At 54.2% G+C, this 23,203-nt stretch overlaps 3 protein-coding genes across 7 annotated transcripts; 1 reads left to right on the top strand and 2 right to left on the bottom strand.

Annotated features, from left to right (window-relative positions):
- Positions 1-551: 551 nt before the first annotated feature.
- NAALADL1 (N-acetylated alpha-linked acidic dipeptidase like 1) lies at positions 552-10,493 on the top strand (the record flags this gene model as incomplete). Its single annotated transcript, XM_081240641.1, is given in 19 exon segments — positions 552-751; positions 822-994; positions 1,077-1,198; positions 1,585-1,707; positions 3,778-3,909; positions 3,913-4,061; positions 4,163-4,267; positions 4,973-5,058; positions 5,202-5,321; positions 7,421-7,506; positions 7,590-7,653; positions 7,739-7,806; positions 8,055-8,146; positions 8,228-8,318; positions 9,287-9,368; positions 9,453-9,626; positions 9,702-9,789; positions 9,900-9,992; positions 10,307-10,493. Coding segments are annotated over 19 exon segments (2,235 nt in total).
- A 295-nt stretch (positions 10,494-10,788) lies between these two features.
- On the bottom strand, positions 10,789-14,100 carry SAC3D1 (SAC3 domain containing 1). 2 transcript variants are annotated; one of them, XM_081239859.1, is made up of 3 exons: positions 13,779-14,100; positions 13,012-13,592; positions 10,789-11,935 (listed from the first exon to the last, which is right to left on the bottom strand). In XM_081239859.1, the coding sequence occupies exons 2-3, from the start codon at positions 13,583-13,585 to the stop codon at positions 11,433-11,435; spliced, it is 1,077 nt and encodes a 358-aa protein (XP_081095985.1). In that variant the 5' UTR covers positions 13,586-13,592; positions 13,779-14,100; the 3' UTR covers positions 10,789-11,432. The 2 variants fall into 2 exon arrangements, with proteins under 2 accessions (XP_081095985.1, XP_081095984.1); XM_081239858.1 differs by having other exon boundaries at positions 13,012-14,100.
- A 212-nt stretch (positions 14,101-14,312) lies between these two features.
- SNX15 (sorting nexin 15) lies at positions 14,313-23,050 on the bottom strand. 4 transcript variants are annotated; one of them, XM_081241190.1, is made up of 8 exons: positions 22,844-23,050; positions 20,542-20,577; positions 20,202-20,322; positions 18,768-18,883; positions 18,497-18,665; positions 18,037-18,180; positions 15,577-15,834; positions 14,313-14,873 (listed from the first exon to the last, which is right to left on the bottom strand). In XM_081241190.1, the coding sequence occupies exons 1-8, from the start codon at positions 22,940-22,942 to the stop codon at positions 14,767-14,769; spliced, it is 1,050 nt and encodes a 349-aa protein (XP_081097316.1). In that variant the 5' UTR covers positions 22,943-23,050; the 3' UTR covers positions 14,313-14,766. The 4 variants fall into 4 exon arrangements, with proteins under 4 accessions (XP_081097316.1, XP_081097317.1, XP_081097319.1 ...); XM_081241191.1 differs by lacking the exon at positions 22,844-23,050 and adding an exon at positions 22,519-22,616; XM_081241193.1 differs by lacking the exon at positions 15,577-15,834.
- Between the last annotated feature and the right edge of the window lie 153 nt (positions 23,051-23,203).

The following is a 23,203-nucleotide window of genomic DNA, read 5'->3' as shown; positions in this document are numbered from 1 at the left end:
GATGTGGCCTTGTTTAATGAAAACAGCACCACAGTTTTGTGAAATAGGTTCTATTATCCCATTTTACAGCTAAGAAAACAGGCTCAGAGAAGCTAAGTGAATTGCCTAAGGTCACACAACTTAAGTCTAGCAAAGGATGGGATTTGAACTTAAAACCCAGTCAAGTAGCCAGGGCTGGGTGTGCTGGAGATGGAATGACACCAAGGAAACAGAGGCAGGGATGGTGGGCAGCAGGCCCAGCCCACTCTGGAGACAGGGGCTGAGCTCTAGTCCTACCCTGGCCTCTCCTATTGGAAGAACGTGGGTGAAACTTTGTCCCTCTCCAAGCCTCAGCGTCCACGTGTGGATTTGATGCCCCTTGGAGGTCTCTTCCAAGTGAATGTTGCAGAAATCGAGCTGGATGTGAAGAGCTCCTGGCCCTTCCTGCAGGACACACCCTTACTTTCCCTGCCAGCTAGTGGCCAAAGGGCAGGGCCACCTATTAGGTAATGGTTAACTGGACCCGACACCCCATCTATAAGGAGCCACACCAGCTGGCCAAGACTCACAGGATGCAGTGCGTGAAGGTGCTTGGAAGTGTGCTGGGGGCCGCTGCCCTCTTGGGGCTGGGGATCATCCTGGGCCACTTTGTCATCCCCAAGGGGACTGACCTGCCAGCCCCCAGTACCTCAGCCTCCCAGGACCTGGACCTGGATATCCTTGAGGCTGTCATGGGACAGCTCGATGCCAACAGGATCCGGGAGAACCTTAGGTGAGAGGCCTGCCCATGTGCCCCTCCTGTTTGCCAGAGGCTCCTCCCTGACCCTGGGCCCACCTTGCAGAGAACTCTCCAAGGAGCCGCACCTGGCCACCAGCCCCCGGGATGAGGCGCTGGTGCAGCTGCTACTGCGGCGCTGGCAGGACCCGGAGTCGGGCCTGGACTCAGCCGGGACCTCTGAGTACGAAGTGCTGCTGTCCTTCCCCAGCCAGGAGCAGCCCAACCGTGTGGATGTTGGTGAGGTCCTGCTCTGGCCTGGGGAAGCCTGTGGGCTGGGGGAGCTGCCGGGCCCAGCCCGGACACTGCCCTCTCTCCACAGTGGGTCCTGCTGGGGACACCCTCTTCTCCTCCCAACGAAGTGAAGAGAACCTGACTGGGGAGCACGGGGACCCCAATGTCGTGCCACCATATGCTGCCTATGCTCCCCCCGGAGGCCCACAGGTGGGCCTGGGACACCCCCTCCCCACTGCCATGGCCCAGCTCCCACTGGCTTCTACCCCATCTGCTCCCATCCTGACCCACAGGCAGTTGAAGAAAAGTGCCTCAACTGGGGCTCAGCCCCACCCAGAATTTACTTGCTTCCACACTCCACTACGACTCCTTTTGCCCATCGCTTAGTCATTCAACAAACACTAATGGGCCTGGCTCAAAGCCAGGCCTGATACAGGTTACCTGGACACAGAGCAAACCAGGTGTGACTTTGTCTTGGGGAGCTTATAAGCTCTAGGCGAGGTTGGGGGACAGAATCTAAATCCTTCATCCTGCCACTCAGCCTTTCCCCTTCTTTCCTGGGCCTGGCTCTAAGGGTCACCTTCTCTGGGGAACAGGGCCTCCTCGTCTATGCCAACCGGGGCTCGGAAGAAGACTTCATGGAGCTATACCATCAGGGCATCAAACTCCAAGATAGCATCGTCCTGACCCGCTATGGGGGTGTAGGGCGCGGGGCTAAGGTAAGCAGCAGGCCCCAGTGCAAGGGGCTGGGTGGGGAGGGGGGCTGGCAGTGGACGGGAGGATGTGCGGGGAAGGGGATGCAGCAGGGCTGAGGGGTAGGCCAAGCCCTGGGCTCGGGGCAGGAGAGGGTGAAGGACTCCTTCCACCCACCAATGGCCTGCTTTGGCACTCTGCCCAGCCAGGCTCTAGCCCATTGATTGGCCCAAAGAACACTTAGGTGCTGTGTGACCTTGGATATCTCCCCTAACCTCCCTGAGCCTTGGGAAATAAAGGAATTGGGCACATTTTTCAGCTTTGGTATATTCTGGAAGTCTAAGTCCTCCTGTGACGTAGTTCTTCTGAACATTCGACTTAAATCCCTCATGTTGTCCCCTCCCTCACAACTTGCTTCTTTTCAACACAAATTTTTTTTTTTTTTTTACCGGTACACGGGCCTCTCACTGTTGCAGCCTCTCCCGTTGTGGAGCACAGGCTCCGGACGCGCAGGCTGAGCAGCCATGGCTCACGGGCCCAGCCTCTCCGCGGCCTGTGGGATCTTCCCGACCCGGGGCACGAACCCGTGTCCCCTGCATCGGCAGGCGGACTCTCAACCACGGCGCCACCAGGGAAGCCCTCAACACAAAATTTTGACTGAGGGTTATATGTCTGTGTTTTCTTCAATGTTTACTTACTAATTTATTTTAAATATAAAAAGGTATATAGTGGAAGCAGGGACTAGGGAGTTAGTCTTTAGTGGGTCCAGAGTTTCAAATCCGCAGAACGAAGAGAGTTCTGGAGGTGAATGGAGATGAAGGTTGCACACTAAGAGGAATATACTTCATGCCTCCGAACTGTACGCTTTAAAATGGTTACGACAGTAAATGTCATGTTATGTGTACTTTATCACAATTTAAAAAGAAGTAAAATGAATACATAAATAAATAAAAGAAGCGCCCATGATAAGAGCTGGGGGTAAAAAAATGGAAGGAAAAGAGAAGAAAAGAACGGCGAACAGGCGTGGTGGAATGATACAGATTATGAAACCTCCAGTTTAAAAAAAAAAGCATAGAGTGAAACAGTTTTCTCATAATGCCATCCTCCAAAAAGGTAGCTTGTTTGTTTATTTATGGGATATGTATCCAGAGTTTCTTTGGGAAGAAGAACATATGAAGATATATTCTTACTTCCTTCTCCTTTTATATAAAAGTAGCATACAAATACTGTTCTGAGCTATGCTTTTTTCACCTTAATACAGCCTGGTGATCATTCTCAATTGGTACATAAACTCCGTCCTTGATCTTTTTTTTTTTTTTTTTAATGTACTGTTTTGTTTTTACTGTCCTAAAATGTATGTAGCATGTATTTTACCAGTTTACCAGGTTAACCATTTTTAAAATGTACAATGCAATGGCATTAAGGATCTTCACAATATTGTGCAACCGTCATTACTATCCATTTCCAGAATGCTTTCATGGTTCCAGATGAAACTCTGTACCCATCAAACACTAACTCCCTCATTCTCCCTCTGCAGCCCCTGGTAACCTCTACTTGACTTTCTGTCTCTATGAATTTGCCTCATCTAGGTACCTCACATAAGAGGAATCATGTGATATTTGTCCTTTTGTGTCTGGATTATTTCACTTAGCGTAATGTTTTCAAAGTTCATTGATGTATCAGAACGTCACTCCTTTTTAAGACTGAGTAATATTCCTTTGCATGTTATATACTAGGTTTTCCTTATCCATCCATCAGTGATGGACAGTTGGGTTGTTTCCACCTTTTGGCTACTATGAACAGTGCTTATATGAACATGGGTTTAGGAGCACATCCTCCTTCTTTTATACAGCTGCATTGTACTCCACTGTAGGGCACCTCCGTTTATTTAATGACCCCATTGATGAGCCACTGCCTAGGCTCAACAGTCTTTTGCTGTCTCAAGCAGCACTGCAACAAATGACTCGTGTAAGTATCATCTTGCCAGTGGGAAGACAGATCTGTCCTGGCTTTCACAGTGAGGGAGGGAGGAAGAGGAACAAGATGTGCCCCCCTATTGCTCCTCCCCTAAACACAGCCTCCTCTGCCTTCTGCAGGCTGTGAATGCTGCCAAGTATGGGGTGGCTGGGGTGCTGGTGTACACGGACCCTGGAGATATCAACGACGGGAAAAGCTTGCCGAACGAGACCTTCCCGCACTCTTGGGGCCTTCCTCCCTCGGGGGTGGAATGAGGCTCCTACTTTGAGTATTTTGGGGACCCCCTGACTCCTTACCTTCCAGCCAACCCCTCCTCCTTCCGCCTGGACTCTGACAATGCCTTTGGATTTCCCCCAATTCCTACTCAGCCCATTGGCTTCAAGGATGCAGAAGTCCTTCTCTGGTGAGCTTTTGCCCTGGGGTCTCCTTCCCACTCTCCAGTGGCCCCCAAACTTCAACCCCTGCTCCCATATTTGCTCTGATGGGCCTCCCCCTCCTCCCCAGCAACCTGCAGGGAACCTCAGCCCCGGCTGCCTGGCAGGGAGCCCTGGGCTGTGACTACAAGCTGGGGCCCGGCTTCCGTTCTGATGGTATCTTCCCAGCAGGCAGGTGAGATGGGGCCCCCTCCTCCCCCAGCGCTCCCCTTCTCTTCCCTTGTTATGCTTCCCTGACCCTGGTTTCCTCAGTGCTCACTTCAAGTCCTGGCCTTTCCCTTTCTCCTGTCTCCCAACCCCTCCCTGATTCCAGAATATCTGTCTTGTCTTTGGGGAAGCCTGTGAAACAGCTGCGTGCCTCACAAGGCCCTGTGGGGTCCCCCCCACCTCATCTTGGACCTCCATTCTCCAGCCGTCCCCTCTCTTGAACACACTCAGCTCCTTCCCACATCAGGGCCTCTGCACTTGCTGTTCCTGCTGGTGGGAACATCCTTCCCCAGGCTCTGTCGTTCCTGGCCTGCACTAACCTCCCCACCTGCCACCAGGTACCTTGTCAGTGTCCTCCCAAGCCGCTTCACTGCCTACAGTTGTTCACTTCCTTGGGGTCTGCCTCCCTCAGGAGAGGGAGGCCCCACGAGGGTGGGGTCCATGTCTGTCTCAGTCATCGCCCAGAGCCTGGCACACTGCTGGCATACACTAGGTATCCAATAAGTGAGTGAGTACAAAGGAGAATTGGAATCGGAAGAGCTGGGCTCTAGCCTCGCTGTCTCTCCCGGTATTTCCGGGCAAGTGACTTTGCCAGGTGCCTTTCCTGCTCTGGGCCTCAGTTTCTCCTACTTTGGTGGAGGGGAAGACTCCTAACACCCCTATGCTCCCCCAGCCAGGTGAACATGAGTGTCTACAACCGCCTGGAGCTGCGGAACTCCTCCAACGTCCTGGGGATCATCCGTGGGGCCGTGGAGCCTGATGAGCACCGCCTCACTGCTCCCTGCACCCCCAGGACCCGGCCCTGCTCTGAGCGCCCCTGACCACGCCCCCTCTGCCCAGCCTGGCTGCCCCGCCCACCCTCGCTCCTCCTTTTGGGTGTCTGACTCTGCTCCTCCCGCCAGACCGCTATGTGCTGTATGGAAACCACCGGGACAGCTGGGTTCACGGGGCCGTGGACCCCAGCAGTGGCACTGCTGTCCTCCTGGAGCTCTCCCGCGTTCTGGGGACTCTGCTGAAGAAGGGTGAGCGGATCGTGCTCCCCTGGTCCAGGGACTCTCTCCCCAGGAGGTCGCCTCCAGCCCAGTTCTCCCTGAGCTTTTGGGCGTCCTGTCCCCCCTCCTCTCTCTCATTCTCCAGTGCCCACTTGGGCGAAGCTTGAGGGCCCTGGGGGCAGACATGCATGGACACCAGCCCTGGTCTCGCTCGAGTAGCCCAGTGTGGTACAGGGAACTTGTGCAATACCTTCTGAGGGTTTCCTGGGCCTCTCCAATGAAGCGAGGCCAGATGTGGCCTCGAGCGAGGCAGTGCCCAGGCTCTGCCCTCAGGGAGTCTCAGCCCAGTTGAGGCAGGGGTGATGGACAATCATCAACTCAACAAATATGTCCCCCATGACTACTATGTGCCAGGCCAGTTCTAGGCACGGGACATCCCCCAGTGAACACCAGAGTTCATGCTGTAATGACAACTGTGAAACGTGCTATAAGGAAAAATATCTACCAGGCTTTCCAGATGCAAGCCAGAGCTCAGGGAGGCGGCAGTTCTGGGAGCGGTAGGGGTGGAGATCCAGGTGGAGGGCACAGCATGTGGGAAGGAGCAGCTGGACCAGGTGGCAGAGCTGTATATTTCCTAAAAATAAGGACATTTTCTTTCATAACCACAGTGCAATGCTCAGAATCAGGAAATTAACAATTTTGCCAATTGTTCTGAAAACTTTTATTTGTTTTTAAATGGGCAAAGTACTTTACTTATTTTATTTTACTTCTTTGGCTGCATTGGGTCTTCATTGCTGCGCACGGGCTTTCTCTAGTTGCGGTGAGTGGGGGCTACTCTTTGTTGCGGTGCGCGGGCTTCTCACTGCGGTGGCCTCTCTTGTTGCGGAGCACGGAGCACGGGCTCTAGGCACGTGCGCTTCAGTACTTGTGGCTCGCGGGCTCTAGAGCGCAGGCTCCGTAGTTGTGGCGCACGGGCTTAGTTGCTCTGCAGCATGTGGGATCCTCCCAGACCCGGGCTCCAACCCGTGTCCCCTGCACTGGCAGGCGGATTCTTAACCACTGCGCCACCAGGGAAGTCCCTATACTTAAAAATTTGGGTTTAAAACAAAAAGATGAGGAATGATCAAAGGGGACTGAGTTGCATCCAGAGATGGGAGCATAACCAGGAGCCCATAGTGCTGTGGAGGGGGAGGGGGAGTCTGAAGGCGGTGAGGGGGCAAGCAAGGACCTCGGAGGCTTCCGGGAGGTGGCTGAGGCCTGTGGCAAGAACAGCAAGGGCACAGAGACTGGAGATGGAAGCCAGGCTTCAGGAGGCTATGAGAAGCAATGTGGGGCATTGGTTAAACCCCTGGACTCTGGAGCCAGGCCTTGGATTTGAACCCTGGCTCTGCTGCCTGCCAGCTGTGTAATCCTGGCAAGTCATTAAACTTCTCCATGGCTCAGTTTCCTCAGTGGAGACAGTCATAGTCTGTCCCTCACGACGTGTTGTAAGGATTAGCTCAATGTGGATAACGCTCTAAGGAGAATGTGAATGTATCATCGCCAAGTGAAGACGATTAGGGGAGAGTTTTGCACAGGATGCATGGAGGAGAGAGTTGGGGGACCTCTAATCAGCATAGCCAGAGAGAAGAGGGGGATAGGGCATTCTGGCAGAAGGGACCATCTGCTGGAGGGAGATCGGTGTTGGCGACAATGTTGGGGGGTGTCACAGAAGCGGAGGGGCGCTGGTAAAAGGAGGATGGAGGGCTTCCCTGGTGGCGCAGTGGTTGAGAGTCCGCCTGCCGATTCAGGGGACGCGGGTTCGTGCCCCGGTCCGGGAGGATCCCACGTGCCGCGGAGCGGTTGGGCCCGTGAGCCATGGCCGCTGAGCCAGTGCGTCTGGAGCCTGTGCTCCGCAATGGGAGAGGCCACAGAGGCCCGCGTGCCACAAAAAAAAAAAAGAAAGAAAGAAAAAAAAAGGAGGATGGAGCCTCAGGGAAGGCTTGGCCAGGGAGGTGCCAGGACCTACCTCCAGTCGCCTGTGCCCCGCCCGTTCCAGCCCCCCCTCCTCTCCACATCCCCAACCTTCCCCTTAAGCCACCCCAGGATCCGAGGGATCTTGCCCTCCAGCCCTTTATCCCCCTCCCCAGGCACCTGGCGTCCCCGAAGATCAATCGTGTTTGCGAGCTGGGGGGCAGAGGAGTTTGGGCTCATCGGCTCCACAGAATTCACGGAGGTGAGCGAGCCCCGCAGCTCGCCGCTCGAGGGGGCTTCCGGGGCAGGGCAGCGCGGGGCTGACGGGCTCCCACCCTCCTGCAGGAGTTCTTCAGCAAGCTGCAGGAGCGCGCCGTCGCCTACATCAACGTGGACACCTCGGTGTTTGGTATGAGGGGCGGCTGGGCTTACTCGGGGAGGAGGGAAACGAAAGGGCGGGGCCCGAATAGAGTCTTTCTCGGATCCCCTCACAGCCAATGCCACCCTGAGGGCGCAGGGGACGCCCCCGGTCCAAAGCGTCATCTTCTCTGCAACCAAACAGGTGGAAATGGGAGGGGCTGGGAGCTGGGCTGGGAAGAGGACGGGCGGGGCGGGGCTACACGGGGTAGGCGGAGCTGGAGCTGGTACTTATTAGAAGGGCCGGGGGTGGGACTGAGGCTGCGGGGTGGGCCTTGTAGGACCCGCAGGACTGTGCGTGGGCTGGAAACTCGGGTGGGCAGAGCGGAGGACCAGCCTGGTCGTTGGGCCTGGGGAGGGGCCAGCTCCGAGACTAGATCCCCCTCCGCTCAGATCCCCGCACCAGGCCCCAGCAGTCTCAGCATCTATGACAACTGGATCAGATATTCCAACCGTAGCAGCCCGGTGTATGGCCTGGTCCCCAGGTGAGCCCAGGGCCGGGATGGGGACTCCGGGCTGGTGAGCTGGCCCAGCGCCCTGCAGCCTAACCATCTTCCTTCCCGCAGCCTGGGCACTCTGGGTGCGGGCAGCGACTACGCACCCTTCATTCACTTCCTGGGCATCTCCTCCATGGACATCGCCTACACCTATGACCGGGTAAGCGGACACCCCTCCGTCCCCCAGCCCGGTTCCTTGCTCCACCAGCCCCTCCTCTCCTTCGGGCCGCTCCAGTGCAAACTGAATCTGGCTCCATCACTCAGTAGCTGTGCTACCTCAGCCAAGTTTCTTTACCTCTCTTGAGCATGTTCACCCTCATCTATGTTATTTTATCAAATTTAAGATACAACTGGGCTTCCCTGGTGGCGCAGTGGTTGGGAGTCCGCCTGCCGATGCAGGGGACACGGGTTCGTGCCCCGGTCCGGGAGGATCCCACATGCCGCGGAGCGGCTGGGCCTGTGCGCCATGGCCGCTGGGCCTGCGTGTCCGGAGCCTGTGCTCCTCAGCGGGAGAGGCCACGACAGTGAGAGGCTGGTGTACCGCAAAAAAAAAAAAAAAAAAAAAAAAAGAGATACAACTGAATATAAGATGCACTGTTATGATATGCACTACTCAGGAGGGAAAAAAGCACTGTCAACTAGTTGCAGGATGACACTGACTGTAAGAAGCATCCTGATTCCAGAGATCTTAAAATGTTTATCTCAGAATAGATTAAATAACAGTATAAACCAGGGGTGGTCTGAGGGTAAAATGAGATAAGGGATGCAGAGTGCCCAAACTGTCTCCCTGTTTGATGCTCCAAAAGGCCCTTTCTCCCCTCCATGGCTACACCACTCTTGAGTGGTGGAGTTGGGATTTGAATCCTCTTGTCTGACTGCAAACCCCAGGTTCTCCTCCTTCATGTGAAACGGGAAACTGGCACCTGACCCAGCTTTGCCACTTATTAGCTGTGTGATGTCAGGAAGATTACTTAACCTCTCTGAGCCTGCTTCCACCTCTGTAAAATAGGAATTCTAGAACCTTCCTCACAGGTGTGGTGACAATTGAATTGAAATAATGTCTCTACATTGTACACTTCCTTCCACTTCCCATCCCAAGCTTGTCACCTCTGGGTCTTGTTCCCCCAGAGCAAGACCTCAGCCCGGATCTACCCTACCTACCACACAGCCTTTGACACCTTTGATTATGTGGACAAGTTTGTGGACCCTGGTGAGGACAAGGGCAAGGGGCATCCTGAGGCTGGAGGAGGATGGGCTGAAGACTGAGCCCTGGCCTTGTTGCGCTTCCTGCAAGGGTTCAGCAGCCATCAGGCCGTGGCCCAGATCGTGGGCAGTGTGCTTCTCCGGCTCAGTGACAGCCTATTCCTGCCTCTTAACGTCAGTGACTACAGCGATACCCTCCACAGCCTCCTGCAGGCTGCCCAGAAGGACCTTGGTGGCCTGTTGGAGCAGCACAACATCAGCCTGGGTACGGAGCCCCCCCAACGTTGAGGCATGGGGAGCTCTGCACCCCCAGGGCTAAGATGCTGGCTGTTCCCCACAGGACCTCTGGTGACCGCAGTGGAGAAGTTTGAGGAGGCAGCCACGGTGTTGGGCCAACACACATCAGCACTGCAGAAGGGCACCCCTGAGTGAGCAAGGGCTGCAAGCAGGTGTCTGGGAGGGCGGCATCCAGGGCAGGATGCAGGCTGGTAGCTGGGCTGCTGGCTGTAGGGTGACCAGAGGGCCCTGTCACCTCCAGCGCCCTGCAGGTGCGGATGCTCAATGACCAGCTGATGCTCTTGGAACGGACTTTCCTGAATTCGCGAGCCTTCCCAGAGGAACGCTACTACAGGTGAGCCTATCCTGAAGCTCTTGGGAGGCGCAGTGAGATGAGGCTGGGCAATGGGCACCCGCCAGAGGGACAAAAATGTCAGTTTTGCTGGCCTTTAGAGAACAACCCAGTCCCTTGAGACAGCTGGGGAGTCAGGCTCAAAGGATGGGAGGCAAATCGGTGAAGGTCACCCTGGGACTAGAACCTACATCTTTTCCCACCACCAGTGGAGAGGGGCTTTTGTGCCTAGCTGTATACAGGAGCTGTTCCAAGCTCAAGCTCCCCTCTCTCCTGGCCCCTGAATGGTCCTGATCCTCCCCCATTTCTCCTGTCAGCCATGTGCTCTGGGCACCCCGCACCGGCTCTGTAGCCACGTTCCCGGGCCTGTCCAATGCCTGCTCCAAGGCCATGAACACAGGCCCCGGATCTGCAGCCTGGGCTGAGGTGCAGAGGCAGCTCAGCATCCTGGTGGTGGCCCTGGAGGGCGCAGCAGCCACCCTGAGGCCTGTGGCTGACCTCTGACCCTAGCCCTCATGCTTCAGCTCCCATCCCCACCCTTTATCCTAACCCTCTCCCACTCCAGTTTTCTTTGAGTGCGTCCCCGTCTCTCCTGACGCTAGGAAAGGGCACGACCCCAGGACCCTCTCAAACTTCTGAGGCAACAGCTCAGGGCCCCACCAGTGCGGACACTTGAAGGGAGTGACAAGCCCCAGATGAAACTTTCCCTCTTCCTGGCTCTTGGTTGGCAGAGGGTGAAAAGGAGATAGGGATGGTGGGGATGGCGAAACCACCAACTGCTCTCGGTGGTGGGTGGGTGAGGATGGGACGCATAATGGCAACCTTAGATGTCAACTCAGAGACCGCCAGAGCTACTCCTCAGTGACCAGCGGGGAAACTGAGGCCCAGGGTGGATAGGGCATTGCCCGATTTGGGTTCCTCTCCCCCCACGCCCCTAGCATGTCTCAACTCCTCCCTGCCCTCCCCAAATAAATTGAGCCTAGCTGTTGTCCCTGCAAGACAAGTTCCTTTCATTTATTTATTTTTAGACTTATTTTATTTATTTATTTTTGGCTGCGTTGGGTCTTTGTTGCTGCACGCAGGCTTTCTCTACCTGCGGTGAGCGGTGGCTACTCTTCATTGCAGTGTGTGGGCTTCTCGTTGAGATGGCTTCTCTGGTTGCGGAGCACGGGCTCTAGGCGCGTGGGCTTCAGTAGTTGTGGCTCGCGGGCTCTAGAGCACAGGCTCAGTAGTTGTGGCGCACGGGATTAGTTGCTCCGTGGCATGTGAGATCTTCCCTGACCACGGCTCAAACCCGTGTCCCCTGTGTTGGCAGGTGGATTCTTAACCACTGCGCCACCAGGGATGCCCAATCAGTTCCTTTTACTGTGTGGGAATCATGAAAAAAAAACCCTGAGCGCTTCAGCCCCAGTCCTGGGGCTCTAGGAGACTGCACAGCCCTCCTCATGCCGCAGACTTGGGTCTGTCCACAGCCTCATCTTCCTCCTCTGCCATGACCACCTCTTCCAGGGTACGCCCTCCAAGCTTGTTCCCCACCAGTACTTGGCAGGTCCCAGCAGGTGGCAGCCCCTCCTCAGTGTAGCGACCCCTCAGGAACACAACTCTCTCCTGTCCATCTAAGGGCAGTCCATGGGCCTGGCACAGGTCCCGTGCCTCCTTGGGCCCATCCAGGGCCAGCAGGTGGACCATGAAGCTCAGGGGCAAGGTCTGGCCTTTGGGGGTGCTCAGGGCACGAGCGAGGCGGGCCAGGGCTCCCCGGCGGGCACGGCCCACATGGCACTGCACGGCGCAGCTCTGCAGGTAGGGCAGGGTCCGGAGCAGGCGAAACAGGCGTGCAGTGTTGCCTTCGCGGAAGGCAGAGTCGACTGCCAGGGCAGTGCGCAGGGCTGGGCAGGAACGCAGGGCAGTGGGCAGCTGCAGAATCTCGTGAAGGGCCTCCACCGAGCCTGTGAGGGCAGGAAGCCGAATGAGGCCGCTGATTCCTTCTGGAGCAGGCCCACCTTCCGTGCCATCCCCTTAGGTCTCCCCCTATCTCCCCTGCCACCTGCTCCGGTCTTCAGCCACTGCCACCTGCTTCCGGCCCTCCAGGGAGCTCATCACCCTACCTCACTCCCCACCCCACCCCCACCTCCCAGTCTGGCCACGCCGCTCCCCCGGGCCAAGCCCACCCTCCCTCCCCCTTTCCCCCTTGGCCCCTTCCTAAGCCATATCAGAATTTGTTGCCAGAGGTTGGAGAACCCCTTCAAATAGTCTGGGTCCTCATAATAAAGTGAGGCAGTGTCTACAGAGGAAGGAAACAGGCCCAGATAATTTAATGACTTGCCTCAGACTGCCTTAGAGTTTGTATGTAGTAGAACTTGACCCAACCAAATCGGAGTTTTCTGACTTCCAACCCAGCCCTTTCTCCACTGCCCAGGCTGCCCCAAGATTTGGGAGTTGCTTCTGCCACGTCCTCCTCTGTCCGCCTGGTGAGGCAATTATTTTTTTCAAATATGCTGCCTCTGCTCCCCTTCCAAGAATCACGACACTGGAAACTTGGGTCACTTTTTGTAAACTGAGGCTTCTGACCCATTAGTGGGTTGTGAAGTCAACAGCATTTTATTACAATTAAATAGAATTTATTAAAATGCACCATCCATCCATAGAAAAGATCTAGTCTTGAACCTTCTGTTTCAGATACGTTTGTTAGCATATGTGTTCTTGGATGCTTTGTAACACTGACTGAATTGGAGATTTAAAAAAAAGCTTGAAAACCACTGTCGAGGTCAACTGTCCCATTCTAACCCCATCCCCTCCACTTCTGTAACGAGAAACTTGAGACCCAAAGATGGGAAGAGACAGGCCAGAAGGTCCAAGTAGGGGCTCGGTGCATCTTGTGCATTGGCTGAGACACACATTTAGGAGGCAGGGATGGAGACGGAGCTACTGGTGAGGTTTTAAAGCTTCTCCTTCCTTTCCCGGCGTCCACTGTCCTCACGGAGGGCCGCCTGCCCCTTGTTCTATCGCGGGGACCCCGACTCACCTAGGTTATAGAGCAGAAAGAGGCCCTGGAAGGTGGCCTGGCGGGGGTGGGGCCCGGCGCCCAGCGCATAGCAGCGCCGCAGAGAACCAAAGCCCTCCTGCACCTGGGCCTGCAGCAACATCGGGTCCGCTGGGCCATGCGCTATGCTGGGTCCGAGCCGCGCCACCACTGCCAGCAGCACTGCCAGCGCCGCTTCCAGCACCAACGCCGCCTCGACGTCGCCCGCGCCCTGCAGCGCCAGGTCCAGCCGCACGGCGCGCAACCGGTCCGCCACGAAGCTGGCTACCTCTGCGCGGGACGCGTCGGTGCGCTCCACCACCTCGCTGGCCAGGTAGCGCACGGTGGCCAGCAGCACGGACGGCGGACGCAGCTGACTCGGTGGGGGCCGGATCTTCCCGGCGGCCGGCCGGCTGTACTCCTTCACTGCGCGCTGCGGGTCGGCTCGGGGCCTGTGCCCGCGACACCCCGGCGCCACCTCGAAGCGGTGCAGGCGGCGCTCCTTTTCGCGCTGGGCGCGCTCAGCGGCCGGACACATGTCCACGCACGTAGCCACGGGCAGCTCGTAGCCGGGCATGGGTGGGCTGGAGGGGAAGGATGGGCCCTCAGCATCCGGTGGACAGGTGCGGCCACTCGCCCCATCCTGCGGGAGAGCACGCCAAGGCCGGCGATGGCTCAGGGGAGGCGGGGCGGGGCCGACCCCGACGGGCCCGCCTCCCCGCCCTGGTCTAAGCATCCCCGCCGCCCGTTTGGCACAGCCGTTATCTCACCGAGTCCTGTCGCTTCCCACAGATCTTTGAGCAGGCCTCCCGAGATGCTCTGCGTTGTAGTTCAGGGTCAACACTGTTCCTCATGCTCAGGCCCAGCTAAAGCCCGCCCATCATGCACCTCTGCGGTCTGGGCCACTCCCATGATGCACCGGTTTGTAGTCCCTTCCGCAACCAATCGCTTTGTAGGAGAGGCGGGGCAGGAGTGGGGCCACGCCTTCCCAGGCTCCAGCCCTCTGAATCATCACGGTTTGGCTTTGAACCACGGCCCCAAAGTGCGTGCACCCGCTTTGGTTCCTCTTCACCCAATAACCTGGCTCAAGGAGCCTTGCTGTCATTCTCTAATGTTTCCCTGGAGACTCTTCTCCCTATTTGCTAGATCAGGGGTCAGCAAACTTTTTCTGCAAAGGGCCAGAACAGTAAATGTTCTGGGATTTACAGGTCGTAACCAGTCAACTCTGCAACTATTCAACTCTGCTGGTGTAGTGAAAAAGCAACCGTAGACAACACGTAAACAAACAAGCCTGATTGTGTTCCAATAAACTTTTATTTTTTAGATACTTAACATTTCATGTAATTTTCACCTGCCACAGAATATTACTCTTTTGAATTTTTTCAACTCTTAAAAAAAAGTAAAAACTCTTCTGGCTTGTGGGCCTTACAAAAAAAGGCAGTGGGCCATATTTGGCTGTGGGACACAGTCTGCAGACCCCGGTTCTAGATGGATAAACAAAGAGCCTAGGGACCAGAGCTGCTGCTCACATATCAAGATAGAGACCGGCAGGATCAGACTTGTGAGTCCCTGATTCCAAGGTGGCAGGTGTGGTCAGGGAGCTGAGAATTCATTATTTGTCTCATTCTTGGCCCAGTTACACACAGAAATGGCCTCTGGAGTTACAAGACCAGAAGATCAGGCCAGGCACCAGGGAGAGGAGAAGAGGGTGTCTGGCAGTGCTGGAGCTAGAGTCCTGGGAAAGGGTCCTCTCCCGTCTCAGGGTGGGAGCTGGGACAGATGCAGGTGCAGGATTTCCTCTGCCCGCTTCAGGTACTCAGCCGCCTTCTTCTTCACACCCTCCCGGCGGGCAGGTGATGGGTCACCTGTGAAGACAGAGTGGCTCAGCAGAGGCACCTGGGTTCAGAGCCCCTGGTCTAGGCCCTTACAGTTCACAGCATCACCATGTGTCTTTCCCCGCTCCCTGGGAGGCAGATATATTCTCCCCATTTTACAAATAAAACTGAGGCCACAAGAGGTAAAGAAACAACCCAAGGTTATACAAATTTTTTAAACAAGCATGCACTTTGTTAAACTGGTATGCGTTATCAACACAAGAAAACAAAACTAGCAATGGAATAATCAAAAGCCAATAATATTAACTTATTAGAGACATTTTTGATTTAACATCTCTAGTTCCAACAATTTTCCATGTAACTGGACGTGTTGGGGGAAACTGGAAAATTGTTGCAACCACAGAGTATTTTATTCTCTCTTATTTGTGTGATGATGATGATTTGTGTAGCATCTACCTACATGAATAAGAATTACAGTTCAGGATGCTTGGATGAGAATGGGTATTAGTAAGTGGATGTGGTTTCTTTTCTTAATGAAAAATGACAGGGCATTCCTCACTTTAAAGAATATATATAATGTATTTTAAGAAAAAAAAAACAAAAAGCCCAGGTTATACAATTGGTCAGTGAGGACCAGTTCTGATCCTTGACTTGCTTGTTTTTTACTTTCCTCTCCCTTCACTGCACCAGCCAGTACCCCAGGCCTGACCCTCCACCCTCCAGTCCCGCTCACCAGAAACTCCCTGAAGCAGGATGTGCACACCATCCCGGTAGCCCTGCAAGGCTGCAGGGTAGGCGCCTGCCTTCTCATCCCGTAGGGCCTGGGTGATGAGCTCTGTGGCTTCGCTCAGATAGGCAGGGGCGGGCCCTCCTTCCTCGTCCTCTTCCTCCGCCTGCCCTCCTGGCTCCCAGGGGTCCTGGTCCAGTCTTTCAGATTCTGCCTCCAATGCTGCCAGCTCGCCCATGTGGGTAGGACTGGGGCCTACACCTTCTGCAATCAGATATGGAGGACTCAAGCCAGACTGGACCTCCTATTCCCAGGGCCTGCTGCCCATCCCCAGACCTCTCTTGCCCACCAACCTGTCCTGGGTCCTTCAGTGCCTGAGCAATCCAAAAGCCACCGGTACCTAGCACACTAGCCATGATCTATTTGATTGGTGGAGTTCGTGTACATTGGTAAAAACACCCTTACCTCCCTAATTCATTGTTTCCCTTTCCTTCTTTCTTTTTCTTTCTTTCCTCCTTTCTTTCTTTCTTTCCAGGTATAATTGATTTACAATATTATATAAATTTCAGATGTACAGTGTAGCCTAATTCTTTCTTTAGGTACACATTAACATTAGTTTGCAAGCTCTGGGTCACTGGTTCTACTTCCGTCCTGACTACGCTTGACCTATAAATCCAAGAATTTCCTCCATAAAGTTTAACTGAAGGATGCTAGACCAACTATGCCAGGTCAAGGGTAGAAATGCTCCAAGCCTTGTAATCTTAGGATAATGGATCCAGAAAATCTCAAGGCTTTTTTAAGGTCTTACAATTTCAGTTGAGGCCCCCAAATGTGAAGACAGTGGGTGGTAGGTATTCGCACATTCCAGAGAGAAGGGCTCTTATATCCTCTAGGACTGGCAAAGAGATGGTTAAAGATGCCCTCCATAGCTTACACAAAAGAAGGCTAAAGATTTGGTGAATCTTTGATGAAAGGGCCTTTGAAGGGAAGGTGCAGGACTAGGAACCACAGCTGCACACCACCGGCCTGTAGAGGGAAGGGTGGGCCTCTCTCCAACCCTATCCAAGGGACCCCATGTGGAGACCAGGGGCCTCTTACAGGAAGGGGAGGTGACATCTCACTTCCCAGTTGGACTACAGCCCTCCCTGTGTTGCTAGTGGAGCAGAAGACGGAAGAGTTCTTGGGATGCCCTAGTACTTGAGTTCAAGAGCCTGGTGTACGTGCTGAAGAGAGAGAGATGAGCGCCGGCTCCTCGCCTGGAGAATTCCGATGGTGAAAGGCTGGCTGGAGGTGCCCACAAAGTGGGGCAAGGGTAGAAGGCAGCATCTGAGTGAAGTGCACTTCCGGGCCTGGCGTGGGCAAGGGTTTAGGAGTTTGTCCGTGGGCCAAGGGAATGTCTTATGGGAGCTGCCTTTGAGGAGTCTTGACAGGCTCCTGCCCAAGCATCTGGGCACTGGGTACCCCAGGGGGCTTGGCTGGGGCAAGGCAGAGTATCTGGATGCCCGCCTACCTGTGGCCGGTTCATCAGCCATGGTGACACCACTCTTGCCCTTCCCCTCCAGTCCCTTCTTTCCCTTCCCCAGCCCTGGGAGTGGGGCAGGGGGGTAAGAAGAACAAGAGTAAAAGGACAGTCCTCACACCCTTGTCACCATGGCCAAGGGCAGTCAGGCCTGAGCTGGTGGGGACGTGGATGGGAGAAAAGTGGATGGGAGACTGAGGTCCTGATTTGGATCGGACCCCAGAAAGCTAAGGGCCTGCCCAAGAGGTCACCAAGGGAAGCCAACAAAATGGGCTTAAAAAGACTGCTGCGGAATCCAAAATGAAACTGCTGCATGATGATCCAGAAGTGCAATCAGCCACTTCAATACCCCAGCTGCAGTAACAGCATAAACTTGGAGAATTTTAAAACGGAAAGACCCCGTGTCTCAGAGCCTGGGATGGTCAAGTCCCTGATCTGACAAGGAGCTTCCATGGGGGGCCTTCCATCTCTGGTGCCCTCACATGTCAGTGGCTGCTCCAGGGGCCTCCTCTGCTGTCCTCTGAACCCAGACCTCCCCTCCCTTGACCAATAGGGCCTCTTGGCAGAAGATCTACAGCCAGACTCCAAGCTAGCCAGGAAACCCCACCTCGGGCTTCCAGCAAAGGAACTGAAACCCTCCCGGGGCACGGTGACATCCTGCTGGTTCCACAGCTTTCTCAGGGAGAAGATGCCATGGTGGGAAGTGGCTCACTTCCTCCGTGTTTGCTCACCGTACAGGACCGTCCAGCTCACCAGCACGGGGGAAGGGTCACTGCTTCTAATTCTCACCAAGGCTGCCTTTCGCCCATAGGGGCAGCCTTTCTCAGATTTACACGGGCAAGGCGCAGGCCAGCCAGTGGCTGTGCCCGCCTCTGCCTCCCTGCCCCTAAGGACCTCCTGCCCAGCTCCCCCCCTCGCCCCACCCCTCACTTGTCCCAACTTGTTACCTTCCTTGGAGAAGGGGTCAAAGAGGGCAAGCTCAGCCTCGGTGAGGGGGCCTCGGCCGGGGGAACTGGACGCCTCCTCGGTGCTCCCACAGTTAAAGAGGAGATCCAGGGCCTCCTGGGCAGGGCTGGATGGCAGGGGGTCCACTGAGGAATAGATCATTGGGGACACTCATGCCTGCTTTTATTACTTCCCAGCTTTCAAAATGTAATTACCCTCTCACTGTATCCTTTCAGCCACCACAGGCATAGATAAGCCCGTTTTTAGGGTTTGTGCCCATTTTACAGATTAAGAAGCTAAAGCCCAGAGAAGGAAAATGACCTGCGCAGAGTTCCTCAGCAGGATGGTGGTAGAGGAGCTGGGAAACACCCCAGGCTTTTCACTGAGGACGGAGTGGTCCCCACCCCCATATACACATGCTCTGGGCCCTCCAGCCCTGGCTCCTTCTCCCACCCCATGTACCTGGCACCTCCAACTCCTCGAGGCCCCTCCTCTCTGCAGGGAGCGGCTGGGGCAACCAGGGCTCATGAGGCTGCACCCGGGGTTCATCAGGGGGCGGTGTGGGGATCAGAGGGGGTGGCAGGATATGCACGTCTCTGGACATCTCGGAGGGCCGTGTCACCTCCCCACCCTTCAGGAGAGAAAGACCAGCCAGGGGGAGTCACAGGGTGCAGCCTGGTGGGCAGGTAAGCTTCTCAGGTGCGGAGGACGGGGGAAGAGCAGGTACACATACCCGGAAGAACTCCTTGAGTTGGGGGCTGTTGTTGAGTGCGGGGATATGCACAGTAAAGCGAAGCAAGTCCTCTGCCCCCTTTCGCCGCTCCTCGATCACCGAGGCTTCAAATCGGCCTGCACCCGCCAGGACAAGGGGCAGGTAGAGAACAGTGACCCACAACGGCTTCTGGCCCCCAGGCCACTTTTCCTGGTTCTGAGGAACCCACTGCCCCCCTCCCCATTCTCCTAGGAATCTTCCTTGGCTCTTCCTGGGGTGAGGGTCCTGCAAGGAGGGACCAATCTCCCTATTCATCCGTTTACCAGATGTTTGTTGAGCACCTACTATGTGCTAGGTTCAGAAGGTGAATGAGAGAGAAGCAAGGTCTCTGCCCTCATGCGTATCACATCCTAGACAGGGGGAAGCAGGTAACCAACAGGAAACAAATAATTACAGGTGGTTTTGATGTATTAGGGAAGAAAGTAAGACTTAGAGAGGGGAGGTGACTCACCCAAGGTCACACGGCAAGTAGCCCCATTTTTACAGTTTCACTGTTCTGGTCTAGGTATCATGCAGAGTTATTTAACTCTGGGCTAGTTATCATGCTGTCAGGGTGGGTAGCCTGCTGTACTTCGCACTACCTGGGATAATCTGCCAGGAACGAGCTTTCACCTTGCTACAAAAGAACATCTCCTCTGAGTCTAGAGATAGAAGTAACAAGGAATACGAGCCTCGCATATAATTTACAATTTTCTAGAAGCCACCTTTTCTCTTTTTTCTGGCCGTGCTGCACCAGCTTGTGGGATCTTAGTTCCCCGAGCAGGGCTCGAACCCGGGACCACAGCAGTATAAGTGCCAAGTCCTAACCACTGGACCACCAGGGAATTCCCGAGAAGCCACATTTTACAAAAGTAAAAAGAAACAGGTTAATTTTAATTATACACTCTATTTAACCCAGTATATCCCAAATATTCTCATTTGAACATGTAATCAATATGTAAATTACTGAGATAGTTTACATTCTTTTTTCGGTGTGTATTCGACCAGACAGCGCATCTCAGTTCGGACTAGCCACATCTCTGGTGCTCCTCAACCACAGGTGGTCCGTGGCTGCTATTTCTGGACAAGCACAGGTCTAGAGGAAACACTGGCTTGTGGCTGGGAGTTCACGTTCTGCCACTTACAGGTCAAGCCCCTTCATCTCCCTGAGCCTCAGTTTCCTCATCTTGAAAATGGGGCTAATGAGAACAGGAATGTTAAAGGGCTCAACACACAATAAGGGCAGAGCAGTTTCCCCATCTGTCAAATGAGGCCGTCTCTAAGGGCCCTTCCAGCTGTCTGAAACACGTCTTTGCCAGGAGTTTCAGGGTCCCTCTATCCAGCCCTCACCAGCAGGGGTCTCCTTTGCTCAATGCCCTCTCCATCTTTGGCCTGAAAGCTGGGATCAAGACTCACCAAACACCTGGGCGCGGGGGAAGGCAGGGAACTCCTCCAGGCGGCGGAAGAGGTTGCGGTGGGTATAGGCCAGGTCTCCATGCAGCTTTCGAAAGTCACTGTACCGCTTCCAGACCACCACCTAAGAGGGACACGTGACTCGATAGGGCTGAACAACGGTAGGAAGCGGCCTTCCCCACCCCCAGCCTGGTCCCACACTGTGTGTGCATTAGGGCACAGCACCCCCTCCTCCCAGGGCCAGCGAGGAAGGGGGGCTGGTCTCCTGGCAGAGTTACCCCCATCCCTTTACTGTTTCCAGATGTGGAATTGCGAAATGGTCCCTTCCTCCCAGGAGGCTCACCTCTTTGACATCCTCCGGGTCCCTCTTTGAGGTGAACTGAGGAAGAAAGTTAAGAACCAGTGAGACCAGAGATTGACATCGCAGACACCCCATCACCTTCTAAAATCGGGGCCACCTCCTAGCCACCTTCAGAGGGGCAGAGCGCTTTGGCCAGTGGTATCAAGGTGTCCTGGCTTTAAGGCTTTGAGTGTAACTTTTAGCAGTTTTTCTACCATGCACCTTAGTTTCTTCATCTGTCAAATTGTTACCGGTCCTTGGACTCTTTAATCAACAGAAATTGATGAGGCCAGCTGAGAAATTCAGGCAAGGCTTCATTGGGACCTAAGCCTTTACTGGTTTGGGATGGAAAACAAGTAACCTGTGCCCTTATCGGCTGTCTCCGAGGAGGGTTGACTGTTTCCTTCAATGGGATGAGGGCAGGGCAGATCAGTGGGTGGGGCTGGAGGGGCAGCTTGGGTGGTCTGCCCACCCCCTTGGTGGTGCTGTGTGCAGGGATCATGCGCAGTGCCCTGCTTCTGCTCCAGGCACCTCAGAAGTGGCAACCAGTTTGTGGTCTTTTTGCATCTTATTGTTCATAATTGCCTAGACTTTGCAGGCATGCAGTTATTTTTAGCCCCTTATAGTTTCTTTGTTTTCTGTTTGTCTAGGTGCAAGTGCAAGCACGCCAGTAAAGGGTCCCAGGTCCCAGCCTGTCTCAAAATGGGAGGCTCCATCCCTAAAGGCCCGTCTAGAGGACTCCAGTCTCAGCCCAACTTTTATCTCAGGTCCTTCAAAGGGCCAAGTCCCTGCATCTCCTTCTGAAACCAAAGAACCCCAAGTTCTCTAAAGAATGAGGTTCTGTCCCAGGAGCCACTTCTCCCTTAAAGGAGGAAGCCTCTGTGTGTGAACACTCCCGGACACAGAAGAAACCCTCACTGGGGTTGTAACCCAAAAAGAGCAGACTGGTGTCTGAGGTGGAAAAAAAAGACTCCATTTTTATTATGTTACGTTCATAATAATTAAAAAAAAAATCCTACAGCTTGAAGTAACTTTGACAGTTTTCAAAACATCTGTTCATTATCCTAGACCCCAGGGAGGCAGACATGATTCACATGCCCATTTAAAAGATGAGGAAGTAGAGGCTCAGAGAGGGGGGGACATGACCTGTGGAGGGACTGCTAGCACTGAAACCCCGGACTTTGCTTTTCACAACAGACTTGCCTAAAATATTTTGGATAAAAGAAACTATATTTAAAAACCATTGAGGAGGACTTCCCTGGTGGCACAGTGGTTAAGAATCCACCTGCCAATGCAGGGGACATGGGTTCGATCCCTGGCCCGGACAGATCCCACATGCCACGGAGTAACTAAGCCCGTGCGCCACAACTACTGAAGCCTGTGCACCTAGAGCCCGTGCTCTGAAACAAGAGAGGCCACCACAATGAGAAGCCCGCGCACTGCAACGAAGAGTAACCCCTGCTCACCACAACTGGAGAAAGCCCGCGCACAGCAACAAAGACCCAACGCAGTCAAAAATAAAAACAAATAAATAAATAAATTTCTAAATCACTTTGGAAGTCTCTACATTTTTGCTTCACTTTAATAGTCATTAATGCACCAGTTTAATATTTGCCTACTTCAAAATTGTAAAAGTACAAAAATTTTACAGTGAAAAATCTTCCCCAGGCAGTTCTTGTATATCATTCTACAGATATTCTGTTATACTTTTGTTTTTAATTCTTTTCATGATTTCCTCCGTCTTTATATATGCTTATAACGTTGTTACTGCTTCATACATCAACTTCAGTCTTTATATATTGACTTCCTGCTGTGTGAAGAGACTTACTCCTTAATTTCTTTTGACTTGTATGAATTTTTAGTCATACACAAGCATTATTTTTTAAAATATTAAAAGTAATTCAACTCCTTAAAGGGCTTTTATATAAATATCAAACAAACCAATAGATAAAACTTACTCCAAGAGATTAGAGAACTAACCAGTATTTGAGTTGAGCCAGAGTTTTCATCCATAAAGTTTAAAAGAAATTCACAGCCTGACGGACAGATGCCACGCGTTGCGCGTGGTCACCCACACCTCGCTGTCTGGGAACTGCTGTCACGCCCTTTTAAAAAGGCAGCGCCCTCCTATGGCCCCGCCCCTTGATGGCTAAAGAAGTAAACTAAGGCCCTACCGGCACCTCCCCTTAAAGGGGAAATCCATATCTGTCGTCTAACATGGGAGCTTCCAGCAGCTTCTTGCCTTAACGTAAAACACGGCCCCCCCTTGTTAAAAGGGCAAAGTCCCCGCTGGGCCCCACCTCACCTGCGCCGTCACTTTGTACTCTGTGTAGCCCTTTGGGTGGGTCCGGGGGTCGGAGACTGTGTAGTGTCGCAGGAAGTCGTCCTTCGCCTGGCGGGACATGGCAATCGAGCTGGAGCAGAGCTGGCCGCCGGCCTCCGCCTCCTCCACGCCGCCCCCGCCCCTGCCCCTCCAGGTCAGTCTCCGCCGGCCACAGCCTCTCCCGGGCCTGCGCCCTTCGTCCTCGGGCCCAGGGAGCTGGTCGCAAGTGACAGTGCAATTCTCGGCCAGGGCGCTTGGCCAAGGGAGCGTCTAAAAAGTCCTCGGTTGTTGGTAAAGCAAGAACTAAGTGATTTGAGAGTAAGGATTGGGGAGGTTGGATCA

This window comes from Mesoplodon bidens (assembly GCF_964165515.1).
Source record: "Mesoplodon bidens genome assembly, chromosome: 7".
Classification (NCBI taxonomy): domain Eukaryota; kingdom Metazoa; phylum Chordata; class Mammalia; order Artiodactyla; family Ziphiidae; genus Mesoplodon; species Mesoplodon bidens.
Note: the sequence above shows the minus strand (reverse complement) of the source record. Positions and strands in the feature narration are given on the sequence as shown.

What these genes read in the sequence shown, in the direction of transcription:
- SAC3D1 (XM_081239858.1), bottom strand. Translation starts at nt 13,744, where the DNA reads ATGCTTAGACCAGGGCGGGGAGGCGGGCCCGTCGGGGTCGGCCCCGCC. An exon ending in CTTTCTGCTCTATAACCTAG is followed by an intron (nt 11,936 to 13,011) that starts GTGAGTCGGGGT and finishes CTGCCCTCACAG; the next exon opens with GCTCGGTGGAGGCCCTTCAC.
- SNX15 (XM_081241190.1), bottom strand. Translation starts at nt 22,942, where the DNA reads ATGTCCCGCCAGGCGAAGGACGACTTCCTGCGACACTACACAGTCTCC. An exon ending in AACTCAAGGAGTTCTTCCGG is followed by an intron (nt 18,666 to 18,767) that starts GTATGTGTACCT and finishes TCTCTCCTGAAG; the next exon opens with GGTGGGGAGGTGACACGGCC. An exon ending in TGACCCCTTCTCCAAGGAAG is followed by an intron (nt 15,835 to 18,036) that starts GTAACAAGTTGG and finishes ATCTGATTGCAG; the next exon opens with AAGGTGTAGGCCCCAGTCCT.